The sequence below is a fragment of the Meleagris gallopavo genome, chromosome 5 (assembly GCF_905368555.1).
Source record: "Meleagris gallopavo chromosome 5, MGAL_WU_HG_1.1, whole genome shotgun sequence".
NCBI classification, from domain to species: domain Eukaryota; kingdom Metazoa; phylum Chordata; class Aves; order Galliformes; family Phasianidae; genus Meleagris; species Meleagris gallopavo.
Window position 1 is genome coordinate 4,552,006 of NC_139408.1, and position 23,182 is coordinate 4,575,187.

Consider the following 23,182-nt stretch of genomic DNA (forward strand, 5'->3'; position numbering starts at 1 on the left):
GAATGATGCTGTAGCCTTCGCATCTCGCGAACGTGACTGATGTGGCAGCTATTATAGATGAACGCATGCAGCTGAGAATAGTTGTCTTTTTCATCTATGCTAATACTTCCTATCATCTCCTTATCAATTTTCATCAGCTAACAAGGCATACACACAAGCAAAATGTAAGGCAAACAGGCTTTTACTTGTGGTTTTGTGCTTACCTGTTCTTAAATACTTCCCTGGTCACATACCTCATGAATCTGTTTCAACCTGTAAAATATTCTTAGAAGCATACAAATTCTGTTTTGTCACACGTAAAACACCCAAATACAGAGTGTCATTAGATTGTGTTCACAATCTAAGATAAACAATTACAGGCCAATTTTTATAGTGAATTTGAAATATGAACTTCCCCCTTCAGGTTTCAAATGCAATTTTATTATTTGCAAAATAATACAAAGGGTACTAACAAAGCTTTCAAATTCTGCCCTAAAAACCACCCTTTTAGAAAGTCTATTTAGTGTCATCTTCTCAAATAAAATTTCAAGAAGTGTCAGCTCATCCTATATATAAAGAGACACAGTAATTGTTTCATATCCACATCTGCTGTCCCTTCCACAAGAGAGTTTGAATATTTAGAACAATAAAATAATAAAAACAAGCAGATTTTGGAAGAATATAAAAATTAACAAAACATCCCATTTTATTTCTTGCTCAGCTCAGCAGCTTTAAAAAATCAAGTAAGAATTCATACACAATGAACATTTTTCTTCTTTATCACATGACCGTTGTATTGCTTGGTCCAGTCAACTCCGCTGGCTTTCACCATACCAAAACATCTGCACTGAAAGAAGTCTGCAAGATTCTGGAAGCATCCAAGACTGAAACACAGAGAAATACTCATTAATAAACCTAACAAAAGATAACTGCAGGCATTAAAAATAGGAAGCAGTACTGGAGGGATAAAGCAGTCAGCAAAGACAGCTCTAAGAGAAGAAGCACAACTATGTTCTATTCAGCATTATTCTTTGTTGACATTTTTTAACCTGCCTTACACTTAAGGTGCATAGAAGATAAAGCTCAACACAAGTATTTGAAGTTAATGCTAAATAAGATTTCACCTGCTAGCACATGAGGAAATAAAGATTTTTAGTATCATAGGGAAACTTCGGTAATAATTTCTTTATGAAGGTAAAATAATTCAGAAAGGGTTGGTTCATAACAAAGTTCTCTCTCTCGATCTGAAGAACAGACACAGAGAATGATGAATGCACTCAAGGACATTGTCCTCCCTACCTCCCAAGTCGTTTCTGCTAATTGGAGAAAAAGACATATTCTGGGGCATATACACAGCCATGCAAAAAAACAAAACCCACTGTAGTTCTTAGGATGGCAGTTTATTCTGCAGCATTAAGGAAGTTCTCTGCCAGGAAAATGAGGTCCAGCTCTTCCTCCTACCATAACCCAGAACAGGCATGACCACAGCTTGCTCAGGTTTGGCATTCATGCAGCAGTGAAGCAGGTCAGTCCTGAAGGGAAACACAGTTCAAACACCGTACACTACATCACTTACTTGTATGGATTTCTCCTGAGTGAAATAGGATGCTTAGAAGATTTGCTCTCCATCAGGAGGTTCATTCTCTCATGTGAGGTCAGTCCCAAGAATGCAATCTTAGAAAAAGAAAAACACAAGTAACGGCTGAAACGTGAACATCACAGATTTAAATACTGGCAACATCAAAAGATAATTTTTAATGGGGAGGAATTGGGAAGAAGTTGACCATATCTAACCACCAAGTAACTCCTGACACATCTAAGGGCTTAAAAGTTGATTTTAAATTTCACTTAAGCTGAAAGAGAATCCTAAGCCATGTTAAAAAGCTGTTTCTTAGATGGTTCAGAAAGCTCTTAACCTCATTTGCATAGCCAACATCTCTTGGAGAACAACAAACTTAAACAAATTTGACAGCCCTTATTAGGATGAAATTTTGGTCACGTTTCCATTCTGGCAATCTAATAACACACTGCTGAACTCTGCCATGGAATTTTCAACTTGGAAGTAACTGTACCATTGAGTTCCGTGCCATTTTGGGACTGTAACAACAGCTTTGTTAGTTAAATATGTTTCACAATCAGAAAAGCAACACAATGGAAAGGTGATACAAGAAGTGTAACGACACAGGGACCAGCACAACAGAAAACAATCTTTTCTCCATATAACACCTCCCTCATCCCCAAAGAGCCAGGCTCACAGGCGATAACTCCACAAGGGAGAGATACCTCCAGAAAGAAATCCTTCCCCAGTGGCAGTCAGCCCTTAACTGAGCTCTAAGAGGGGTGCAGCCAGGCTCCCCCCCTTCCAATCACACAGCTGAATTGCCTTCACCTGGAAGGGAAACATATTCACGTGGTAGCTCATTATGAGAGGAATGTGAACTGAAGCAAAATAATACCTGGTAAAGCTGCATAGTTAGCCACAATGAAGCCCATACAGCATGGAAGCAGGCTAGCATGAAGATGTAGGACAGCCATGGAGAACAAGAAGTTATCTGCGTGAAGTACGTCCATGCTCCATCTGCATGGTAACTTGTTATGCAGTGGTTTGACCAATCTGACAAGATTCACAATCATTTTGTTACCTTTTTAACATAGACCACTCATGTACTAAGCGAAGAATATTTGCACAAAGTGTTGTATAGCAGTGTGCTCTCAAAATACAACTTCCCACTTAACAACACTCACGTGGATATGCGACTGCTTGCTGCTCTTGTTGCATAATCTTTACTTTGTGTGTCCATAATCCTCAAAAGGAACATTCTAACAACTGGCTAGATGCTTTGTTTTTATATTACAAGATACTTCATTTTGTGTTTACATTAAAAGTTAACTAGTGATACTGAAATAAGTTTATTAATTGCCTTCATTGTCAAGCCTTCTGAAATTTTGCTGCACACTAATTATTAGTTTTGGGACAAGAATTTATCATTTATCTTAAACACCACCAACAAAAGAAGATTGTAACAATGACAAGAAAGCAGTACTTTTCACACTATTAAATAAACCAACTGGAATGTTCAGCTTCTGTAGATTCCTAACAGACGCTTAAAGCCTATGACATGTCTTAAACCTATTAAAAAATAAAAAACAAACAAGTAAAGGTTTTGCTGTTATGTCAGTACAGCAATCAAGTGGTTTTCCTCCCATGTTCACGTAAACACAGAAAACACAGAAAACACTGTACTTTTTCCATACACTCTGTGTCCACCACTGCCATACCTGGTTCATTTTACTCTAAGTAGAACACTGACCCATTTCTACAATACAGAACCACAGGACAGCTTAGGCTGGAAGTGACCTTAGAGATCACCCAGTTCCAACCCCTGCGATGGGGATGGAACTAGGCCGAGTTGCCCATTTTGTGCAGTTATAATTAATTATGCTAGCTAGCAATAAAAACCACACACAGGTCCCTGACAGCTGAATTAAAATAAGCTCACTGATACATACACAGCAGACTTCGATAAAGCAGCCAGACACTGGTCACAGTTAAGAAAAACAGGAACAACAGGTAGTAATGATGGTTCCCAACACCTACATTTGAGTCAAGGAAAGAAAAAAAAAAAAAACAGCATGACAATTTAAGAATTCTGCAGTACTTGTATTTCTCCTTCACTTTACAGGAAAAAGAAGAATCTAAAGCACTTCCTACTATTACCTCTGCTGTCCTCAAGAGAGTTGGACAAGGCTGATCTCTCTCAACATTCTCCCGTAAGCCATTTCAATGTATATAATAGAATTAGTTCTGGTAAAGTCAGCCAGCATTTGTCTCTTCTTTACAGCACATCAGTTGTTAGCTGGATGGGGACTCATTATGCTAACACAGCTCTGCCCATGCACTGCACAGTTGTCTTAGAAGACTGAAAAATCTATACTATTCAATTTAATTGCTTCACCTTGATGTGCCTTAAAATTGCCAGCTCTTAAAAAACCAGATTTCTCTCAGATCAGGCTCTCTGGCCACTCTCAGTAACCCCTTCAGTCTCTACAGTGTGTTCTTGCATCAGGTTTGCTCTTTAAGTAGATAAATGTTATTTCTGCAACATCTTTTAAGGCATGAAACTTTCAAATTTGATAAAGCAAAGACTCTTACCTATGCACTGTGCAATCCACAGAGAATGCTGATCATATCTGGCTACACATGAGTCACAAAGAAGGCAATGCACAGATCTCAAAGGCTTCCTTACCTGTTTCAGCACAGAGGAAAGGAATATAGTCAGAGTAAAAGCATCTGCTTTGACCAAGGCTCAGAGCATCACCTCACGGGCACTACCATATTTTATAACTCTTACAATTATTACAATATAGTGGGCCTCAAACACAGAACACACATGAGAATTTTCTAAATCTCACAATAAAAAAAAAAAAAAGGATGGAATTTTTTTTTTAATTAAGAATGTAACCCAACGATCTGAAAGCTTCTTTGTCACCAGAAGTGAGAAAATGAAACCTAGCATAGAACAAGCAGCCTATGTAGCACCCGCGTGACAAGGAGAAAAACAGGTATTGTACTGAACTACTACTGACTGAAAAACATGTTTCAAAAAAACAAAGGAATTTCAAAACCTTACTTACAAGACATGACGTGCAAAATGTTCTGAAGTCCAAGCACCCTGCTTCTGCAAGAGCTACAATGTTCTGAAAGACAGGAGAGTTTCTGCATGCATTTGGATCACATTTTATGAGGACCTACGAAGATTTGCACATGAGGGCTTTTGCAGACACTAAGCACTTGGAGTGCTGAGCATCAACAGGTGTAAATACCTGCAGTTCTGAAACAGAGAAAAGGTCCACAAGAAACAAAATGGCAAGGACTCAAGCAACCTCACTCACACTGAATCATTTTAAAAAGTAGCTCTCCCCCACACAGTCAGCCAGACTTCAAAAGTGATGAGCACAGAACCTTTTTCAACACCGTTGCAAAAAGACTGGTAAATACGGGCTATCTTGCCCTGATAAGCACTCAGTGCTTCTTTATGGGCACCAGATAGCCAATATTTACTGTTCTGTGGCAACAACGTCAAAAAAATTAAAATTGCAGTTTAATCTCCCTGGCAATCAAGAGAAATGTAACCAAGAACAAAAGGAGATTGTAAACCACAGAGTCACAATCAATAGATTAAGGGACCAAACAAGTAACATCCTACTGACTGCCAGCTAGAAAATACCCATCTTCACAGCATCTGATGATTTAAGCCATTGCTGGCCTATGGTACGTCTTACGAGCACAGAGAGCCTTAGGAAAGCACTGTACCTCCTTCTAACCAGAGACATCTAGAACAGAAGCCTTACAAGAGTGTTATTTATTAACTGAAGTATCTGTGAATTTATGCCATAGATTATAGCAAAGGCACGAGTCCATACCACGCTTGGCTGAAGCTCGTATTCCAATGAGAAGACCGAGGCAAGGAAGTAACAGCAAGGTGGTGAAGATGAACCGACAGTAGGTTGGGTTTATCATCCAACAACCTACGTTGCTTGATGATACAACTAAAATCTCAAAGATACGTTTGATGATAAATGAATCAATCAGAAGTGCAACCGTGGTGCAGCATGTCAGCTTACCTCTTTTTTGTCTTCTTCTGAAGACTTAATACATCCGGGATCAGTCCTCCAGGTTTTATAGAAAAAATAAAGAAGACCCACTACGCTGAACACGACAGGGATCTCAAAAATGGTACTGGTCACATGTAACAGTTAGGTTAAGGAATATATCCTCTCATCATGTACTACCACCGTTTGCCAAATAAAATATTCTGCAATCAGAGTGTGGTATTTTACAAGCAATACACAAAAAGGAAAAGAATGGCTTTGACTTTTACAGAGCAAGTGTTTGCTAGTAAGAGCAGAAAGTTACCTCACTAAGCCATAACCCTTAGGAATATTGCTGTGCTCATCATCTTCTGCAGAACGTCTACCTTAAACCCTTACAGTTAGAATTCTTGCCTTCTTTTAATTTGGATGACGCCAAGAAAACCTTAGAACTTCACAAAGCAACAGTTAATAACAGGATTTTCATTGCAACAAGCACACATGTGTATCCCTCACAGGAATACATGTGATCAGTTCATCAAAATGAATCGTGATCACCCTATTAAGATCTTAATTGGAAACAGGACCAAAAGAAATGCCACTTCAAGGATGAAGTAATTAAAAATGAATTAAAATTGGGTAGCAACACATTATAGCTGGTTTAGTACTAAATTATTTACATTTTAAGTATCTCCCTAATGGCCTTCCCTTTCACCAAACTTAATCAATAAATAAGCAGATGCCTTCTGTGTAAGAACACAGTACTGAAAAGTGAGTGTAAACAATTAAATAGAGGTACTCATCAGTCCAAGGCCTATTCAAAGAGAGGTAGAAATGAATGCACTGTGCACTGAGGATGCTGCATAACCTCTGAACAAATGCAGACTGGAGAATGGAAGGTCTGCTTCCAAGGGATACAAATACATTTGTTGGCCCGGTGTTTTTATTTACTTATTTTTAAAGCAGAAGCATGAATACCATCAACTGCCAAATCCTTGTCATTTAGAAACGAGAGATGCTTTTAAAACTGCAACGTGTGATGCATGTGTTAATCCAGCTTTACTGCATACCAAAATACGTTACTGGATGGTCCCAAAGAGGGAACGTTGTCTGTAGTAGCATCTCCAGGTGACTCTACAACGATGCATATAACAAAGACATTTTGATATCCCGGTAGGATTAAAAAAACAAAACAAAAACATCAGAACTACACACAAATACCTGACAAAGAGAAAAGAAAATGCGTATTTCTGGTCTGTTGTAACTTCCATTTAAACACAAAGCTATTTAACCCTGGCCCAACGTAGGTAAAGGAATCTTAACAGACATTCGCAGTCACATGGAATTAGCTGGGACTGTTCATCCCTTCTTGCACAACTGGGCTTCCATTTACTAGAAAGTGAAAGGAAAGTTCTGCTCATTACAAAGGATATCAGGCATGAACCAGAAAAACCACGTCACAGACATCCAAAAGACGGAACTTAGCATCAGTGCTGTGGGAAGATACCTCAGATTCTTGAGTCCCACAGAGTGCCTGAAAGAAGATGAAAATAAAAGAGCATTAAAAATAAAAAGAAAATAAAAGAACAAACTGAACTTCGTGGAGTACAGACTTATCATGGCTAGTTTTTTTAAAATTTATTTTTGAAACTTCACTTGGTATTCTTTAAGCCTTTGTCAAAGCAAACCAAAATTGCCACTCAGAAGCATGCTTTAGCCAGATGCATCAAGGAATTCATGGTACAGGAAAAACATCTACTGAGGAGAGCTCTGTTCCAGCCTAATTTTATGTCTCAGAACAGCTGCACGCTAGGTGAAAAGTACAAACTCTATTTATTGACACAACAATAGTATTGCCATTTCAAGGAATACAATTTAGTAAGTGCTGTAAGAAATGGGAAATGTGAAAACAGCTTAGGGTATCACTAGGAGGTCTGGGGAACAGAGAGGGTGGGAACAGTAACGTAAACTCATGCTATGTTGCAAATACAGAGGGAAAAGTTAAGAAAAGCAAAATTAATAAACTTCATAAATGGGTATCTCAGCTTCTGTCAGGTGCAGGCATTCAGTAACACCCTCTTTATCGTTAAAACCAGCTAACATGCCACCTAAACACTTCTTTTCTCCTCAGGTCTCAAGGATCAGAAATTGCAATTTTGAACATCTAAGGACACTACATTTCAAAATCGTTGTGAAAAGTACATATATTTAAATCCTTCACACAATCCTTTCTACAGTACAGCAAAACAACAACAACAACCTTCTAAGTGAAACTGTAGACTCTGAAAAGAACACTGCATTACATACCACACACCGCATCTACTAGAATTAAACACATAGAAAGAGAGAAATCCACAAACCTCATGAACAGAGCCATCCCAACCAGCAGAAAGAGAAGCAGGCATCCTTTCAAAAGCCAAGAATCAGAACTTAAGTTCATTACGTATCCTATGGCCCACATCACAGTCAAGCAAGATGCCAGCAGCAGGAACAGCTGTTAAAATGATCATTGTTAAAGTATGGCAAAATATTCAAGCAGGATTTACTTCAAAAATAATCACTTAATATAATAATGAATGCTGAGAGACTTGAGATAGGTAACAAAGTGACACATCAAAACACTGAGGATAAGGAGGGAGGGAAAACAACAACGAGGGGAGAGGGGGGTGGGGAACAAACACCCAAACAACAGGAAGGTGCTTCTAAAAATTTCATTTTTGGGTGTCCGTGTTTGGAAGCCTTAGGAGATCCTGTTGTCAGAATGGAGTTAAGTGACATATTATTCTGAACACGGAATGCTGAAGCTTTCCTTCCACTAGTGATATTACCTCGTATTTCTCCATTACTCTCAGTAACCTGTTATTTCTTCTGCTTCTCATTCTTCCTTCCTCCATTAACATATAGACCATGGAGCGATTCTGAGTTTGAACTGCAAGGTCAAGCGCTGTCTCTCCCTTTAACAACAAAGTTTATTTGGTTATGCACTTAACACATGAATGTCTTCCTTTGTAACAGAAACAAGAAAGGAACTGAACTAAAACAAGAACTTACTGGCTTCTTCCCCAAACCCACCATCTTTCTTTAAGGCTAAGGTCAAGTAAACTCAGAGTTCTAACACGCTTCACCTGGTGTTCTGTAGTTCTAAAGACTGATATCTGCAATCAGACTGCGTCCACGTGAATTGCTTGCTGAACTGTCTCTCCTAACCCGAAACACTAAGCAGTCTGTTAGAACATGACAAGCTTACTGAATATGATCCCCTACTGAAAGGGAAGCTTTCTTCTTTATGTTAACTTTTTAAAACCAAACAGTAACATTCTAACAGTCATATATTAAAAAAAAAACAAAACAACTAGCAGCATTATTGTTGAAAAACCTGGCTGAAGGCTTTACTAGTGGCCATGCACTAGAGAACAGCTGACTCACAGCAAGCAAACAAATGAAAAAAAGGGAATCTGCGAAGGCTACAATACATTTGTTCACAGCGATCGGGCGTTCACTAAACTAACATTTCAAATCATCTCCACATTCTTACTTTGTGACACACCACAAGAAAAGTGCTCAATTCTTTTTGGAAAGAATAAGAACTCTTGCTTCATTCCCCAGAAATAATGAAAGAAATTGTACCTTGATATTTTTTATGTCCATGTTAGCACCAGCTTCTAGCAGTAGCTCCACTGCACTAACATTTCCTGATGTTACTGCCCAGTGCAGCGCAGTGTTCTTCTGAACGTTGTCCACAGCATTGAGGGAGGGGTTAAACTTCAGCAGAAATCTTGTGGGCTCTGGTCTAGATGAAAACAGAGTTAAAAAACAGAACATAATCTGCATTGGAAACTTTGGAACACCTTAGTAACAAAAAACACTGCTAGCATCTGCTGTAAAGTAACAGCAGATACAAAAGTTTTGTCTCTCAACAAGCTCATCAGCAACAGACCCAAGCTTAGAAAGCAGAACTCATCCTTCCTTTCACCTTCATTTCTAGGAAAGCACAATGATGCACCACCTGGTCCAGCTGCAAACCTGAACTACTTTAAGATATCTCTTTTGGGGGCGGGCCTTTCTTTACTACACCAAGTTAGCTGCTTCATCATCTCCTAGTCTTGGATACGCACTATTTTACAACAAGTAGAAGAGAAAAAATTGTCACTCTAACAAGAGTGACAGAACCAGAAGAAAAGATGCACCCAGGAATGAGTGGACAACAGATCCTTTTAAAAGCTCTTTCCCACTTACCCCATCACTTTTTGTGCTGATAACATTAAAGGCGTAAGGCCACTGAAGTCTGCTGTGTCTATGTTCTAGGAATAAGAAAAAGATAATAAGTGATGATCACTGATTTCAGTAAACAACGTTAAACGGTCAGATTCTTAGCTACACAGCTACACCACAGTAGCAAAAGGAAACTAAATTGTACCTGCCAGGCAGCCAATTTAAACAATTTTTCTTCCTTCCATGGGTCTTGCACGGCATTCATTTCAGGATATGCTGAGTGCCCATTAAAGTTACTTTAAATGAATCAAATTCATCTACAGGATTCCTTCAATTAACAATATTTCCTGTCTCCTCTTGATAAAGAATACTATAAATAAATTCTACTTTGGAGAGCAACAATAAATATCTTCCTTGTGTAAAGGAACAAAGTGCATAGCTGGATGTTCAAGTACATAAAACTGGTTCATTAAAAGAACAAAATACGATCATGTATCAACACAGAATTATTTCAAGGTAGCACGCATGGCACGGGGAAATACCAAATACACGCTTGTACTTTAGGAGATCACATTTAAATTCCACAAGCTATTTTCAGAGTACAACCAGCTACTTCTAAGCAGAAAATAACACCTGGGACACTGGCTGTACCTGGCCCTTTGATATGAGGTAAGCTACAACGGGCACGTGCTGAAACAGCACTGCCAAATGAATGCTGCTGAATCCTTCCCCATCGATAAGGCTGGGATCTGCTCCACACTTCAGCAATAAGATGACCATGGGTAGGTGTCCTTGTCTGTAACGATATATGAAACAACAGCAATAACACAAAGCTTGAAATCTCAATGAAAGTGTCCCCTTAGCAATTCGTACATACTCTTATAGAAAAATCAGCTTTGGTTCTTATACTTTCAGGAAGAAACTTTTCTAATTTTTTCTTTAAGCCAAAGGTCTACATCAGAACATTAGACAGGACCTAAGAAGCCAAGTCTGCCCAGCACCGCTCTGGGAGAAGTTCAAAATGCAAGTCTGCCTGTAGTACAGATACATGCATAACGCAACCTGGCGGCCCGCAAAGTTGCCAAGAATCAGAGAACAGATTTCAGTGTAATTACGGACATGCTATCAAGTTCTGCGTAACTCAGCAAAGGAAACACACAACATCAATTTATTTAAGATGGCAACAGCTACGCTACACAAAATGCTACTGCTTAGACCAGCACATTTATTATTAGAAGTGGCAAGCACCATACCTAATGGCCCAGTGAAGGGGAGTCGAATTCAAGTCTCCACCCAGCTGATCCACTACTGCACCTTTGGAAATATAGTACCTGCATAACAGCAACAGAACAAGATTAAGATAACACAGAATAAAGCATGAAAATATTTTGCTGAGGATAACATAGGAGTAGTAGCAAGGAGCTTGCAATAAACAAGTTTTCTCTAGAAAAGCAAGTGGATGACAATTTTTTTGCAGAAAAGGATGCTGCTTTGAGAAGACACGTAAGAAAACACGCAGTAAGTAGCAAGGCCCTTACAAAATCCATTTTAATCTTAGTCAAATGAAACAAATCCAGGAAAACCCTTTGATTTCACGTACTACTTAATTTCAGGGAGCAAGGAAGTGTGGTAACTACTCGTCGGTGACATTTTCACAAAAGTAGTTGTGTTAAAATTCAAATTTTAAGCTGTTTCCCCTCAAGCAGCACACAGTGTGGCTTGAAGCACTCGTGATCAATAGCGACAGAATGCCCAAGATACTTTCCCGTGGGCAACAGAGCTTACTTAACCAGCTCCTGTCTGTTGTTTATTGCTGCCCAGTGAAGAAGAGTCACATTTTCTTTGTCTGGTTGTCGAACATCGTATCCTGCTTCCACCAGTTCTTTGCACCGCTCTAGCATTCCGTACCTTAAATGAGGAAAACAACTGACTTTATTTTAAATATCTCCCAATTTAAGCAGCGTCACACACGTGACAAATTCAATCTCTGTAAGTCTTGCTCAAGAGCTCCACATTGCATTCAGCGGATTTTTTGCAAAAAGAGCTGGTCTGAGCCTCGATACGTAGAATTTTCTACCTAGCAGAACAGACTGGGTTGAAGTATTGTTGCTTATGACAAAAATATTTATGATAGTACGTACCCTTCAAGGGATTTCTCTTGGACAAGCAGGTGACAACAGAGCCCTAACATTTTCAATTTACAAACTCCCACGGAATAGGAAACACCTATTTCAAAACTTTGCCCATGTAAGGCAAACACTTACTGTGTAGCCTTCACAATATCGTACGTGCCAGGGTCTTCAGTGATGGGCTGCAGTCCTGGCAGCATCGGCACGTCCTTCTCTCTGCAGATGCTACGGCCGCTGTGCACGTGAGGTCGGTGAGGCCCACGGCAATGGTTTTTACACTGCTGGTTAACAAAACGCCCATCAGCAAAGATCGTGCCAACGCTGGACTCCATACCTCCCTCTTCACAAGGCACCCTTCCTGCCACGGGTATCCGTGGAGATGCCCGGGCACGGTACGGGTGGGTCGCGGATCTCAGGTCTTCTCCAACCCGAACGATTCTGATATAAGTAAGGAAGTGGGTTTCAAACACAAGCGAAACTTGGAGCTTCCACTCTGAGCGGAAACGTGGGAGGACAGAAATGACACAATTACGTTCTAGGAGACAAAACTACACGGGGATTTAATAACCCCTTGCAAAACCAGCTGCCAGCAGCACACCCTTCCCACAGCAGCGACGGCACGCTACAAACCACCACCCGTACCCGCTCGCTCCGAGCCGCAGCACCGGGAGGCCGCCCGGCACCAGCGGAGCACGCCCCGCTCACAGCCGCACAGCGCAGGGTCCCCTAGGCCTGACACGAACCAGGATTCCCCGAGCGGGCCCATGCTCCGGGAAGACCCTTCGCCATCAGCCGTCCGTCCCCCGGCTCTCACCGCCCCCACGGCGGCTGCCGGCCCCCGGCGCCTGCCCCGAGCCCCGAGTCCCGAGCCCCTCACCGCCGGGCCGCCCCCGGCCATGCCGCCGGCCGAGCTCCGCTGCTTCCTGCTTCCTGGTTACCGGCACGCGGGGCGGGGCCGGGAGTTACCGAGAACCGCGAAGGTTGGCAAAGCGCGGCTGCTTCGGCTGGGGTGCTGCGTGCAGACTGGGGAGGGAGGCTGCGAGGATGCTCAGAGGGCTGGAGCACCTCTCCTATGAAGAAAGGCTGAGGGAACTGGGCTTGTTTAGCTTGGAGAAGAGCAGGCTGCTGGGAGACCTCATGGTGGCCTTCCAGAGCTTGAAAGTTTCAGTTCAGACATCTGAACTGTGAAACCCTGATGCAAGCAGAACATATTTCTTTCGCTAGAACATGTGAATGAGTCGGTAAAGAGAAAATAGTTCTGAACAAAGGTACCGAAAGCTGCATGCACTACTACTGCTTGCTTTCCCAGCACTGAAAGGACAGACGTGGGTACTGCTAGGCTGCAAGTTCAGCTAGCAATCCAGATGCCGCAGAATGAATGCAAAATCAAATTCTAGCTGACATGTTAATACAGATCTTCCCTCCGCATGCACAACTGCTACATAAATAGATATCACAGCAGCTCCACTTCATAAATATTTAGAGCTTTAACAGAGCTTGGCGTCACAAAATATTTTCTATGCTTTCAATGTAGAGCTCACGTTAGGGAAGCTTAGGAAGAAACAAAGCACACAAAGATTTGGTAGGCATTTTGCTACCTTGATATATAACGGATACCAGAATGTGGATGCACAAAAATATAACCAAGGAAGAGTTTGTTTTCCAGTTTAAGAATCTGGCGTATAAGAAGTTCTCGTTTGTTAAAATAGAAGTTAGTTCAGCTGAGATTCTCTGCATACGCCTGTTGGTAGCAGTACTTACAGTAGTACACTGGCACTTTTCAGTTTGATAGCTTCTCATGTTTGTTGCCTGTGGGCCTCACCTCCACCACCGTTTTTGCTTATCTATAAGAAGCTTTCTAGAGGGAGGAAGACATGCTTTCCTTCTACTGCACATACAGCTGGCTTTACAGAAGAAACCGTGTTTGAATTTGCAGAATTCTAGAGCAAAGCTCCCAGCAGCAGGCAAGAGTTGGTTCTTGCTGAGCAGGCAGGCAAATGTGCACTTGAAACTAAATATTGTCCTGTTGTATCTGTGGGATTTGGAGCACACAGGGGGCAGAGATTTTTATTGCCAATCAGTTGTACGATCTGACAGCACGCAGTGACAAAGTGAGCTCAGGCAAAGCCTTTGTTAAGTGCCTGAGGACAACAAACTGACTCAGAACCGTTCTGTATTTTTTGCACCGTGCTGCAGTGTGCCCCTAATGCTGAACTGTTCACACATCTCCTTTATTTTTACCAAGTGGATTTGGCTAAAGTACTCGAGTGTTTGCAGGAGCAAAAACAACTTTGAGTTGTTCGCAACGCTTAGGAGACTGCAAGACTTGGACTAAGTGCATTTTCTTCCCAAGTCCTGAAACAATCGTTCTCCCTTCCAGACAACCTTGTATGGGGCCACAGGAATAACACCACCAAAAGCTGCCAGCAGAAGGCACATTTTAACTTTTCCTCCCTTTACACCCCTAGAATAAAACCAAGAGCCGTTTGTTAAATGTAAATAAAATAAAATGGGTTGTGTGCGTTCCCCGAGCAATTTTCCTAAGCAATCCTCCTTTTTCCAAGTTATCTGTGCACAGCCACTCACTGCCAGGAGCAGGGAGGCACCGAGGGGTAAGGCAATAGCTGATGTACCCTGGCTTGCAAGGAAGCCCACGGGCACTGGCCAAGGATTCTGCACTGCCACTCATCCCAAACTGAACTAACAGCTGTGAGCTAACTGCCTGCACGTATGATTGAGAGCCAGCTCTCCTGGCGTATCGTGAGCAAAGCACAGCACAGCACAGCACATCGGACAGAATCACGCTGCTGACTTTCAACCTTAAAAAGCATCTTTTAGAGAACCAACCTTTTAAAGGTTAGGGATGTCCTGGTCTGCTAAGTGTTTTTTGCTAGACAGCAAGAGAACCCACTGGGACAAAGCAACTCCACACAGTCACTCTCTTTGAGCTTATCAGCTGACAGCTGATAATGCAAAAGGGAAGTTTAGGAGAGCCAGGGCGAGGAGAAGCTCAGATGGTTGTCCTGAAAGCAGCTCTCTTGCTCCGCTGCAACTGCAGCTTAAGTTGAAGTTTTGCACAATATTGTACTGCTTTCCTTTTATTTTATTTTATAAAAACACCCAGGATTTACTAAACTGGATCAAATCAGAGGTCTGTCCAGTTCAATATCCAGCTTGGCCAAAAAGGCTTCAGAAATGGTCACCTACATTACCCAACTGTGCATTAGTCACCTCTCCTATAACTCTTCTGAACTGATACAAAAACGTGTCTCGACTTTGTCAAAACCTTGAACTTGAGTGAGCTGGCTAACTCTTGCAGCTTCTGTTATCAGCTCCTAGCCTTGGATAACGTAAATAAGTGACTATGGTTGAAAAAGTAATTGAAATCATCTACTTCAACAATTTCCAGTCGCTACAGGCTCCAGGATGTAATCCCACATTTTTGTGAAAGGTGTTTCATTTGTTACTTCTGTGTTCTGCAAAACCTTTTTCACTTATATCTTTCCCTTCGAAATGATCTAATCTCCATTTCACTGTCTCTGCTTGGAACAGTTTTCCTGTGCTGTTTTCTTGTAATCATTCTCAGGTCCTCTACAAAACCTCTCATGGAAGAAGTGGGGTCACTGCAACATGGAACAATTAAGTTTATGGTGCTGGTTTTTTTGTGGTGTTAATATGCGTTAAGTTCCCTTGAACTGCAAAGTTACTGTATAATAAACTATGTATAATGGCTATTTAGAAGTTACAGTAACCCAATATACTTTTTAAAAGCTTCATTATCTGTCCCGTCATCACAAAGCAGACCCATATCTGTAATTTGAGGGGAAAAAAAAAGGTGGCTGTTTCTCCCTTTCAGGCTTTTCTTCCTGTACAGACTGTAGCAGAAAAATACACGATTCCAGTTTTATTTTCCATCGCACATCACTTTTCAAGCCCAGTAAAGACAGTGCATTATTTAAGTTGGACCAGTGCAGGTCTGTGTTAACCAGGCAGCACATGATCCGAACACTGACAATTTAGAGCAGAACACGTCTTGTGGCTGCCACCATGAGGCAACAACACGCACTGCTGTTGTCACTGAATAGAGCTACAACTGAGTTACCAAGTTTCACTACATTTTACACGCAGTACTGAGCCAGTAACTGGCCAGTTACTGAGTCGTACAGAGCTGGAGATTATAAAGGAGGAGCTCGTATGTTTAATACCTACATGCATCACGTGTGCTTCAGTCTACCGTTGAATTGTGTCAGCATTCTTATAGGCTGGGGTGGAATCAACTGAACCTCAGCTTTGCATCGAGAGTTATGAACCAGTAGTCTTCCTTATGCTGAAAGGTGGAGATCAGATCTCAGCAACGCCGTCTTATTGCAATACTGTCTAGGGACGGGTTGTGAAACATGGCAAGGCCTCCCGCCGGCCACCTACAGATGGGCTACTTACAGTCAATAGCAGCTATCTGCTAGAAGGCTGTGATTCCCCCTCTTAGATGTACGGCACTCTGGAGCGTGCCCAGCCTGTTGCACCTTGCTCATTGGCTTTGGTATTTTTCTCCCTGCAATAGTCCCAAGTCAGTGTATTGAAATACCACACTTTCAACTTCTTTACTGCTCCAAGTAATTATCAGAAGTTTTTGCTACGTGTTCCCACTGGTTTTAAACCAAGGTAAATCAATTTCAGTTTTACAAATCTCGGCAGTCTTACATTCCTGGTAAAACAGATCTTTCTGGAGATCTATTAAAAAGGCCAATTCTCTGCCTCGTTTCATTTTCTTTAAACAGTCTGCCTGTTTACGTTCCCTCAGTACATTAAAGATAGTCTTCCAGGCACCTTTCGTTCCCCAGAGAGTGGTGTCTTTTGCAACATATTTTTGTTAGTTCAACTGTGCGAATAAGCTCTTTTCATTTAAAAGAAAGTCTATTTCCCTCAGCTTCTGTGTCAGCCTTAAAACAGCCCTGGTATGAGCCGGTAGGGCACTGCAGCAGTGTAGCGTTTCCAGTCTTTCCCGTATTTGCTGTAACAACGGTGTTCGTCCCTAATGCAACGGTGAGTTAGCAGAATAGTCATATAAACAATGTAGAAGTAAGGCAAGATGTGTTCAAACCCACAGGTCAGACAGTAGGCCAGGGAGCCCATCAGATCTCCAGTGTAGTTAAAATGGCGTGCCCACCCCCAGAACCCCGAGGTCAGCAGCTTGCTGTAGTACTTGGTCCCATCCACAGACATGTAGGAGCACTCAATGTAGTCGGGCTTCTTGCCCCATATCTTGCAGTTGCCATTGGTACGGCGGAAGAGATCTTTCTGGTGGTTTGTCATTCTGAAGATGTAATAGCCAGCCAAGCCCAACGCCAAGATCCCGATGGCATTAGCTGTGCAGAGCTGCACAGGGTGGTAAACCAAATATAAGCCCTGGGAGACAGAACAGAGACATGCAGTGGTTTACTTTAAAAACACACCCAGGGTGCCAGACGAATTCCTTGACCTACAGTGACCCAGGACAGAGTATTAGAAAGAGCACAAAAATTCATCCTATCAGTCATAACATGGAATCTTTTTCAGGAAATCCTGCATCGTACATCTCCTTTCTTTCCACTGCTGCATTTCTTAGGTTACACAAGGAAAAGGGAGAAACAGTGAGGATGCTGATCAACTGGAAAAGGGGGAGGAGGAAAACACAAACCAGTCAAACGACCATCCAACAAAAAGGAGTACAGAAAGGGACTGAAGAGAATTACAAAAAATACGCAGATGAAACAACAGACAGTGACAGAAAGAGGTACAAAAGAAGAGAGAAGATGTAATTCCATGCAGGGACGGAAGGCTCTCCTACAATGAAATTCTTACAGAGAGTGTTGTAATAGTCAGTATTCAAGCTGTAAAGAAAGAAAATAAGATAAACACCAATCTGCTAGAGAGAACGTTTCTGGAAAGCTTCTTTCCTTTTAGCCCAAACACCAGTTTTACCCTATCTTTACCTGCAGAGTGTAGAGGTAAGGCAACCAAACGCAGTCTCCCCAGCCCAAGTACCATCCAAAGTGATCGTGGCAGATATCAATGGTTTTCAAATACCAGGCTTCATTCCAGAAATAGTCCAAAACATAAATACCCTGAAAAAGAATGATTCTACATCACTCACTACAATGATTCCACATTCCTTCACTACAAAAAAGACATTCAGGCCCTAGAATGTCCAGAGAAGGGCAACGAAACTGGTGAGGGGTCTGGAGCACAAGTCTTATGAGGAGTGGCTGAGGGAGCTGAGATTGTTCAGTCTGGAGAAGAGGAGGCTCAGGGCAGACCTCATTGCACTCTGCAACTTCCTGAAGGGAGGTTGTGATGAGGAGGGGTTTGGCCTCTTGTCCCAGGCAACAAACAGGACCCGAGGAAATGGCCACAAGTTGTACCAGACGAGGTTGAGATTAGACATAAGGAAAATCTCTCCCTCAGCGAGTGGTCAGGCACTGGAATGGCTGCCCAGGGAGGTGCTGGAGTCGCCGTCCCTGGCAGTGTTCAAGAGGCACCTGGATGAGGAGCTAATAGATCTGGTTTAGTGGCTTGTGGTAGCAATGGTAATAGGTGCACGGTTGGACTACATGATCTTGTAGGTCCTGTCCAGCCTTGCAGTTCTGTGATTCTATGATTCTGTGATCTTCTCTCCCACCTTTCACTTCCCTCTTCCCTTCCCTGCTTCTGACAAAGGAGAGCTTTGGGTGCAGCACAGCAGGAGTCAGTGCAACACAAAGGTGCTGTGTCTGTCACAGCATTTCTCCAGGAGCTGCCAAAGGCAGGAGCACAACACCGCACCATTCCTCTGGCGGTAACACCTGTGAGTTGCAACCATGTGAGCACTGCATCATCCCCAGTGGGTCAGTGCTTTGCCACATCGACCTGACTTTATTAACATGAAGGCCTAAGGGAATTAGAGTCATGCTGAAGATGTTACAAAAACATACTTGACTCTGCAGCTGTAATTTTAGTTAATTCTCTTTGTGAAGCTTTCTTAGGAGCTGTTGGTACTTGAGCTGTCTTGTGTCTGATTGCAATAATTGATCCGAGAATAAGATTTTATGCAACAAAAGATTTTATGCCATAAAATCTTCACAGAAATTCAGATATTTGCCTGCATTTGGTAGAGATTATTGCATTTTAAGAAGTAACCTCTCATCCTAACATACACAGTATGAACATTATTAACTGCTGCTTCATTTCCATAAGATACGTAAGGAGGCAATAGCTACTCTACAGCAGCTAAGACTGTGTCTTTTTTTTTTTTTAGAACAGTGCATAAGCTACTGGATGAGATCTGTGAACGTATTCATTGACTGTACAAGCTGGCTGATGTTGTGTCAATGCTGGACATGCTGCTTTTATCTGCCCGTGTCTGCACTCTATGTAAGTTTCATCTTCAGTTCTGTCACGGGCCAGATGAAGACCCTCCAGTTGGAGGGTATCCAGGTTGTCTCAGCTGGTTCTCCAATTGCTACGCCCGTGTCATTTATTTGTCCGAGTCTCACTAGGCTGTAAGTGTCTTTGACCTATCCTTGCAAGTTTTGTAGTACTCTTTCTGTTTCCATTCATTGGAATTATATTTTGCTATTTGGCTGCTGTAAGCCTTCATAGTCAGCCTTTTGAAGACAGCCAGTTTGAGCATATTCTTCTCAAAAGCACAAACTTAACAAACACAGCGCTTTTCTATTCCAAACGGATGGAAGGCAATATAAACAGGTCAACATTAAGTATATACATTAAGAAAAAAATAAAAGGCTATCTTTTTACCTGCTTTGATTTTATAGCACTTTTGGGTATTTGGGGAAGTAAAGTCTTCTAAGGAATCCAGGATTGTATGCTTACCTATAGAGTGTTCGTTTCCTGGGTCAAAAATTTGGTTGTATTACTTCACTGTGTCATTCAACAATGCCAACCCAGTTCTGCAATGTACAAATGAGCACACTATCTTTAGTTAATGCTGACCTGACATACTAATTTGTACTAACAGTACAAACCTGAGGTCCTTCCTTGGAGCACAGTGTGCATAGATATCAAATCAGGTCCGGAAATCCTTCTCAGTAGCTGTGTGAGCTCATCATTACTAATGTTGCTCTGACATTTCCAGTTCAGGAGCAGTTAGTTTGCTTTGGAGAATAGCGCTGATTCTTCATGTTCAGTTGATTCAAACACAGCAGTAACTGACAAACTTGAGTTATCACAGCCTTTTCCCACCATGTGAATTAGAGCAGTTTACACAACAGACTGACACCATAAGGACTCTCTCTAAAATACAAACTGCAACAAAGGGCATAACAAAAATGTGAAGGTGAATGTCTGTAGCATTGCCTGGGGTTGTTGTGGCCAAAGTGCAGGACCCGACATTTGGCCTTGTTGAACCTCATCCCATTGGCTTCAGCCCAGCTATGCAGTCCAGATCCCTCTGTAGGGCCTCGCTACCCCCAGGCAGATCGACACTTCCAGCCAACTTGGTGCCATCTGCAAACTTATGAGGGTGCACTCAATGCCTTCATCCAGGTCATCAATAAAGATATTGAAGAGGACAGGCCCCAGCACCAACCCCTGGGAACACCACTCACTCATGTCTGGTCACCAGCTGGATTTAGCTCCATTCACCACCACTCTCTGGGCCCAGCCTTCCAGCCAGTTCCTTATCCAGCCAAGAGTGTACCTGTCCAAGCCACGGGCTGCCAGCTTCTGCAGGAGAATACTGTGGTAGTGTCAAAGGCTTTGCTGAAGGCTAGGTAGACTACATCAACAGCCTTTCCCCCATCTATCAGTCGGGTCACTAGATCATAGGAGATCAGGTTGGTCAAGCAGAACCTGCTCTTCATGAACCCATGCTTGCTAGGCCTGATCCCCCCCGGTTATGCCACATGATCTCCCTCAAGACAATCTGCTCCATAACCTTCCCTGGCACCGAGGTCAGGCTAACAGGCCTGTAGATCCCCGGATCCTCCTTACAACCCTTCTTATAGATGGGAGTCACATTGGCAAGCCTCCAGTCTTCTGGGACCTCACCAGTCAACAAGAAGCGCTGATAGATAATGGAAAGCAGCTCAGCTATCACCTCCGCCAGTTCCCTCAGCATTCTTAGGTGAATCCCAACCGGCCCCATGGATTTGTGACAGGTCTCTGACTGTGTCCTCCCAAATCGCGGGGGGTTCTGTCCACACCCCAGTTGAGACTACTAGGTCAAAGACTGGAGTACCCTGAGGATAACTGGTCTGACCTTTGAAGACAGACATAAAGAAGGCATTCAGAACCTCTGCTTTTTCCTTGTCCTCAGTGGTCACGTTCCCAGCCTCATCCAGTAAAGAATGAAGATTCTCCTTAGTCCTCCTCTTACTGTTGATATATTTGTAAAAGAGTTTCTTGTACCTTTTTACCCCAGCAGCCATATTGAGTTCAAGCTGGGCTGTTGCTTTTTTATTTACTCTCTACACTTCTTAACAACTTCTCTGTACTCTTTCTGAGTTGCCCGTCCCTTCTTCCACAGGAGATAGATTCTCTTTTTACTCCCAGATCCTGAAGAATAGCTCCCTATTCATCCACGCCGGCCTTCCGGCCCACCAGCTCATTTTGCGGTTCAGGGGGACAGCCAGCTCCTGCGCCTTTAAGACTTCCTTCTTGAAGTGCGACCAGCCATCTTGGACCCCTTTACTCTCTACCACTGAAACCCAGGGGATTCCCCCTGCTAGCGTTCCGAATAATTCAAAGCCCACCCTCCAGAAGTCCAAGATAGCAGTTTTGCTGCTCCCCCTCCTGGCCCCACCAAGAAACGAGAACTCTATCATTTCATGGTCACTCTGTCCAAGACAAACCCACATCTCCCACCAGACCTTCTCTGTTTGCAAAAAGGAGGTCTAACGGGGCAGCTCCTCTCGTCGGCTCTCTCACCAGCTGCATCACAAAGTTATACTCCATACACTCCAGAAACCTCCTAAACAGCTTCTTCTGTGTGCTGTGTTGTATTCCCAGCACATGTCGGAGAAGTTGAATCCCCCATAAGGACAACGGCTGGCGATCGTGCAGCTTCCACCACCTGCTTGTAGAACTCCTCATTTGTCTCTTCATCCTGGTTTGGAAGTTTGTAGCAGACACCCCCAGGATGTCTGCCTTGTCAGCCCTTCCCCTGAATACGTATGTCCCCGATTGTCAGGAAGTTAACTGGATAAATCTATGCCCGTGACAGGGAGGCAATTGGCCCCTGGGCCTCCCCGGCCCCACAGAAGGGGAAGGGAAAAGGAAAGGGATAGGGAGACAGGAGATGGGCTCAAGGAAGGAAAGCAAACAGCGCCCCTGATGCGGGCACGCGCCAAGCAACACGGCTGCGCCCTGCAGGAGCGGCTCCTTGCCTGCAGCGCGGGGCGACGTGCCCGGAGCCGTGAGGCACCGCCACGAGAAGGGGCTGGGACGGGACGGGTGAAAAAGCCCGTTCAGCAGCTCCTAGGAAACTCGGCAGTGCGCCGCCTGGGGTGACCGCGGAGCCGCTCCGTGCCGCTCCGTGCTGGTGCCGGTCCCAGGAGGCGGCGGTGCCGGGACGACTCCACCACAGCCCCGCGACCGCGAACCTCCAACCAACTCGCATCCCGCTGCTGCCGAGTGCGCATTAAAATGGCTGGGGGGAGCCTGCCAGCCCACGGCGGCGACGAGCTAATTGGACGCTCGCCCGAAATCCGTGCGTACCGTACGCTTCGAGGGCATGCATGCGGCCGTCTGGAGGACTTGCGGCAATAAAGATTGGCGGATTCGCTGCGCAGAGCGGTCAAAATACGGAGGTGCCACTTCCGCATCTAGGATTGCATGCGACCTGCTGCCTCCGGCAGCAAGCAAGAGTAGGTCCGCAGTTCCGCAGATAGGCCACGAGGGGGCAGCAGAGAACGGAAACAACCGCTCCGACGGGAATGACGCGGAGGTGCACCGCAAAGCCTGTCCGTCCGTCCTCTCTTTCTTTTGACAGCAGAAGAAAAACACAGTTAGAAGTGGGAGGGGAGGGGGAAAGGGAGAAAAAGACAAAAAAGGAAATCGGGAAGAAAAAAAAAAGCCCAGTTCCCTCAACCTTTCCTCATAAGAGAGATGCTAGGCCTCCTCTGGACCCGCTCCAAGAGCTCCATGTCCTTCCTGTACTGCGGGCCCGAGGCCTGGACGCAGCACTGCAGATGGGGCCTCACAAGAGCTGAGTACAGAGGGACGATCGCCTCCCTCTCCCTGCTGGCCACCCCTTTTTTAATGCAGCCCAGAACACAGTTGGCCTTCCGGGCTGC

General features: G+C 43.5%; 2 protein-coding genes across 7 annotated transcripts; both read right to left on the minus strand.

Annotated features, from left to right (window-relative positions):
- Nucleotides 1-661: 661 nt before the first annotated feature.
- On the minus strand, nucleotides 662-12,933 carry ZDHHC13 (zDHHC palmitoyltransferase 13). 6 transcript variants are annotated; one of them, XM_085223923.1, is made up of 17 exons: nucleotides 12,790-12,933; nucleotides 12,048-12,350; nucleotides 11,569-11,691; nucleotides 11,037-11,114; nucleotides 10,435-10,579; nucleotides 9,808-9,872; nucleotides 9,199-9,361; nucleotides 8,400-8,525; nucleotides 7,932-8,065; nucleotides 7,003-7,105; nucleotides 5,605-5,727; nucleotides 4,615-4,677; nucleotides 4,133-4,226; nucleotides 3,490-3,573; nucleotides 2,436-2,593; nucleotides 1,556-1,653; nucleotides 662-863 (listed from the first exon to the last, which is right to left on the minus strand). In XM_085223923.1, exons 2-17 carry the CDS (start codon nucleotides 12,242-12,244, stop codon nucleotides 731-733), a joined length of 1,887 nt encoding a protein of 628 aa, XP_085080049.1. In that variant the 5' UTR covers nucleotides 12,245-12,350; nucleotides 12,790-12,933; the 3' UTR covers nucleotides 662-730. The 6 variants fall into 6 exon arrangements, with proteins under 6 accessions (XP_085080049.1, XP_085080050.1, XP_085080052.1 ...); XM_085223924.1 differs by having other exon boundaries at nucleotides 11,569-11,709; nucleotides 12,048-12,193; nucleotides 12,790-12,930; XM_085223926.1 differs by having other exon boundaries at nucleotides 12,048-12,190; nucleotides 12,790-12,923.
- A 2,870-nt stretch (nucleotides 12,934-15,803) lies between these two features.
- LOC104916581 (7-dehydrocholesterol reductase-like) lies at nucleotides 15,804-22,637 on the minus strand. Its single transcript, XM_085223928.1, has 3 exons — nucleotides 22,605-22,637; nucleotides 17,885-18,016; nucleotides 15,804-17,318 (listed from the first exon to the last, which is right to left on the minus strand). Exons 1-3 carry the CDS (start codon nucleotides 22,620-22,622, stop codon nucleotides 16,854-16,856), a joined length of 615 nt encoding a protein of 204 aa, XP_085080054.1. The 5' UTR covers nucleotides 22,623-22,637; the 3' UTR covers nucleotides 15,804-16,853.
- Between the last annotated feature and the right edge of the window lie 545 nt (nucleotides 22,638-23,182).